This window comes from Crocuta crocuta, unplaced genomic scaffold, assembly GCF_008692635.1.
Source record: "Crocuta crocuta isolate KB4526 unplaced genomic scaffold, BGI_CrCroc_1.0 scaffold676, whole genome shotgun sequence".
In the NCBI taxonomy this organism is placed as follows: Eukaryota; Metazoa; Chordata; class Mammalia; order Carnivora; family Hyaenidae; genus Crocuta; species Crocuta crocuta.
Genome location: NW_027529455.1, coordinates 134,199 through 138,552, shown reverse-complemented (window position 1 = coordinate 138,552; position 4,354 = coordinate 134,199). Strand labels below are relative to the sequence as shown.

Below are 4,354 nucleotides of genomic sequence, written 5' to 3'. Positions count from 1 at the left end.
TGGGTGGTTGGCGCCCCTAACCCCTGTGTTGTTCCAGGGTACATTGTATTTTATTTATATTTTACCTAAGCCAGAAACCCTGGTCCTACCTCTCGACTGTCCATTTTAGCTACTACCACCTTTGTTCACATTATTTCTCATCTCTTGCCTGCACTGTTCTAAACTGCCTTCACTCCACTCTGTTCGCTCTGGTACTGGTCACCAGTCTCTTACCTCCCCAGTCTGTCTTCTCTCACACTGCCTCCTGTCTAATCTGTTTAAAGCTAAGGCTAGATACCATCACTCCTCTCCTTTAAAACCTTAAGTGGCTCCCCAATACTTATAATCCACATCACTATGGACAGCATAGTTTCTCATGGCTTTTCCTTAACCTCTGGGTGTCTGTGCCAGGCACAGGGCCTGGCATATAATAGGGGCTAAGAAAATACTTGTGTGCTGAATGATTCCTGATTTGGATCCTGGAGTATACATTTATAAAACTCATTTCGTCCTTGTATTATTAAAGTAATGCTAATTGCTATAACAGATCAACTCCCTGAAATGTCAGTTGCTTAACACAATAGTTTCTTGTTTGTGGTTTAATCCAATGCAAGTATTCTTCTTTTGGTTTTGTGGTGCCACATCTTTAACATAAGGCTTCCAAGATTACCCTGGAAGACATTTCCATTTTGGCCAGCCAGAAAGAGCGAAAAGAGCCTGGAGAACCACCCATGGAAGATTTAAAAATTTTTTTAGATATTTATTTATTTTTGAGAGAGAGAGCGCAAACAGGGTAGGTGCCAAGAGAGAGGGAGACATAGAATCCGATGCAGGCTCCAGGCTCTGAGCTGTCAGCACAGAGCCTGACATGGGGCTCAAACCCATGAGCCGTGGGATCGCGACAGAGCGGAAGTCGGATGCTTAACCAACTGAGCCACCCAGGCGCCCCGCCCATGGAAGGTTTTATAATCCCAGCCAGTGGGATACGTTGTATCTGCCCACATTCTGATAGCTAGAATTAAGGCACATGGTCACTCCTAACTATGCAAGGGAGGCTGGGAAAGGTAGTCCAGCCCTGTGCCCAGGAAAAAAAGGAGATGGATTTCATCGGCCATAGCAGTCGTTGCCAGTGTCACTATGTTAATCCAAACCTATTCAGATCAATACTTAGTCCAGTTATTTCAACTTGGCTCTGAACCAAGTTGTGTCCCCCCTCATATGTTGAGGTCCTAGCCCCTCTCCCCCAGTGCAATGATATTTGGAGATGGGGCCTTCAGGAGGTCGCTAGATTTAGATGAGGTCACGAGGGTGGGACCCTCGTGATGGGAATAGTGCCCTTGTGAGCAGAGACACCAGAGAGCTGATTCCCTCGTGTGTATGTGCACACAGAGGTCATGTGAGTGCACAGTGAGACGGCAGCTGCCAACAAGCCACGGGGAGAGGCCTCAGAATGAAGGTCACCTTGTCACCACCGTAATCGTAGGGTTCCCGGCCTCTAGGACTGTGAGATAAAGTTCTGCTTCTTAAGGCACTCAGCCTGTGGTATTTTGTTATGGCAGCCCAAGCTGACTAATACACGCCTCCCCCCGAACTCAGGTGCTGTGGTGACAAGTGAGATTAAGCCAGAGCATGTCTGCTTTTTCCTCTAGACTTCTCTCAGCTGGAGCCACCAGAGTTTATGCTATCTTGACTCATGGAATCTTTTCTGGCCCGGCCATTTCTCGCATTAACAACGCATGCTTTGAAGCAGTAGTCGTCACCAATACCATACCTCAGGAGGATAAGATGAAGCATTGCTCCAAAATACAGGTAAGGATGTGATTCTTGCAACACAAGACTGCTAACTCTTCAGGAGGTGGTCGCATACGTCGAATTGCGTGTCTGTGTTCTGAAGACTCCCCACTTTGCTCTTAAGGCTCAGTCTGTCATCAGGATCTGTGGTCCAAAAGTAAGAAAACAAAATCATGCTTAGAAAGGTTCAAATTGCTAGAGGCACCTCTGGAGGATGGAGCATCAGGGACACCCCATTTCAAGAGATTCTCTCAGTGATTGTGATACCCGCTCACATTTGCAAGTCCTTGCTCTCCAGTGTGTGTGTGTCGCTCTTAACTATTGGCCCCTGCAGACGTAATGTTAAACCTTTGAACCGGCGGTACCCCCCTTAGGACGGCAGCATGCATGCTCTGGAAACAGCCAAAGTGCATTGCCTAGGGTCTTCGTTAAAATGCAGATTCCTTTGCTCCATCTTAGACCTGCACAGCCAAGATGTCCTGGGACCACTGTCTTAATTCCCCAAGGAATTAGACACCAAAGTTCGCGTGCTGTTTTACCAAAAGAACAAGGCCTTGCTTAATTAAAAATGTGTCCAGTAGTCCATTAGCTTTCTGAATTTAGTGTGTAGAATTGGAGCATCGATATCCTTCTTAAGGACTTTTTTAAGCTTAAATTTTTTTTTGTTTTGTTTGTTTGCTTGTTTGTTTTATTCCTAAGAATTTGTAAATGTCAACCCACCACCATCTTGATGAGTCTGAGTCAGGGGTTTTCCTCCTTTAGCACTTTGACTCTCTCCTAAGTGGCGATACTGAAAATACAACACAGAGGGGCACCTGGGTGGCTTGTCATTGATTCAGCTCAGGTCATGATCTCACGGTTTGTGAGTTCAGGCCCTGAGTTGGGCTCCCTCCTGTCAGTAGAGTCCTCTCCAGACCTTCTGTCTCCCTTTCTCCATGCCTCTCCCTACCTCGTGCTCTTTCTGTTTCTCAAAGAATAAACTAAAAATGTGCTACAGAATGGCTGGGTGCCTCTCTGAGGGGAAACAGCACAGTGCAGCCCTTTTAAGGGGAAGGACCCTCAGGGGGCTGCTCCTCAGTGTCTGCAGAAGGGTGGGTCCTCCGCCTGGGTGACCCTAACCTGCTGCTTTTCTTGTTTTCCTAGGTGATCGACATCTCCATGATCCTTGCCGAAGCCATCAGGAGAACTCACAACGGGGAGTCCGTTTCCTACCTGTTCAGCCATGTTCCTTTATAATAGAATTACTGCTGAGGCTTTTTACAAATAAAGTGAACCCCGCCCCTTGTTCTCCCTTGGTATTTGATGAAAATCCGGCAGAACACCCAGCTTGCTCCATGTAGCTTTCCACACCCCACATCAGGTATATTAGTGTTGCTCCTGAATCAGAGGAAAAACGGATTGAGACTCACGGCTGGGATTTGCTGCCTGCATTGTCTCATTCGGGCTTCTTGGATTCTGTGAGCCTCTCTCGCAGCTTTGCAGCTTTAACCACAACTGAGCTGCTGCAAGATTGCAGGCTTGGGAGGGTGTTGTGCTGTGGGGGTGTTTGAAGTTGATGGGGGAAGCTCAGACTACTTTGCATGTGAATACTTCAGGGTTTCCTTGGTTTTGAACTACTGGCAACAAAGCCCACCCAGTTTCACCCCCTCCCCCAAACCCCTGACAAGCTCTCAAAAGTCTAATGCTAAATTACAGCAAGAACCCTAGGCGGCCCCAGCCCAGCTCTGGTTGCTGAGTCCTGTGAAGCGGGAGCCAGCGGGCAGCTCTCTGGTGGGAAGGCCTGAGGGGTGGCAGCACACAGGGCAGTGAATGCTTCTTGGGAGGAAATAGCCTGATCCTTCATCCCCTGCTTGGGGACTGTGTCGCTTGGATCCTCTTTTGTACCTGTTCCTTTCCATTTGACTTGACCTTCAGCCATCTTGCCCTTTCCCTGGTCAGATAACCCTCTGGGGCCCAGATGTTCCTTGTACTACAGTCTTCTGGAAAGTAAACTCACCCCCCGCTACATGATCTCTAACATTTACACGGGATTGTTTTTGCCGTAGCTTAATCTTCCCGAGCCCGCTACCACCGTGGTAGTAGGTTTTAGGTGGGGTCGTAGTGCCTTTGGATTAATTTAAATATCTCATTCTCATCTTCCTCCCATTGATCTGGCCTCTCCAGTGACCCAAGATTTCTGTTAAAAAGGTTGATGTTACTGTTTACTGTCTCTTGTAGAGGAAACTAATAAAGTGTCTGTGTGTGATTGTGGGTCCGTATCGTATCTGTACCCGTCTTTCTGCCAAAAGGTTTGGTCTAGGCGTCGTGCGGTCCAGTGATCACTCTTCCGTGCTTCCAGACTGTTGGCTGCACCATTAAACCAAGAGAGGACCTTGGCCGCAGTTTTATCCAACTATGAGACCTTAAGATGTCTGGGCTTTACTGAGAACTAGATGCACCATGGTTCTGTGCATTATACCTGAATTATAGTGCATATGAGGCCTGCTGGATCTCTGGTTCTTATTCCTGGAGACAGGAAGCCAGTACTTTGTCAGAGGAAGAGCGTAGTCTCTATAATTTATTTTGTCTTGGAACCAATTTTGCC

At 47.5% G+C, this 4,354-nt stretch overlaps 1 protein-coding gene across 1 annotated transcript in view; it reads left to right on the top strand.

Annotated features, from left to right (window-relative positions):
- Positions 1 to 4,015, top strand: part of LOC144228851 (ribose-phosphate pyrophosphokinase 1) — an 11,414-nt gene extending 7,399 nt beyond the window's left edge. Inside the window, exons 4-5 of the mRNA XM_077760774.1 lie at positions 1,629 to 1,788; positions 2,914 to 4,015. Coding sequence (XP_077616900.1) covers positions 1,629 to 1,788; positions 2,914 to 3,006 — 253 coding nt within the window. The 3' untranslated portion in view covers positions 3,007 to 4,015. The remainder of the gene's footprint in view (positions 1 to 1,628; positions 1,789 to 2,913) is intronic.
- Positions 4,016 to 4,354: the final 339 nt, after the last annotated feature.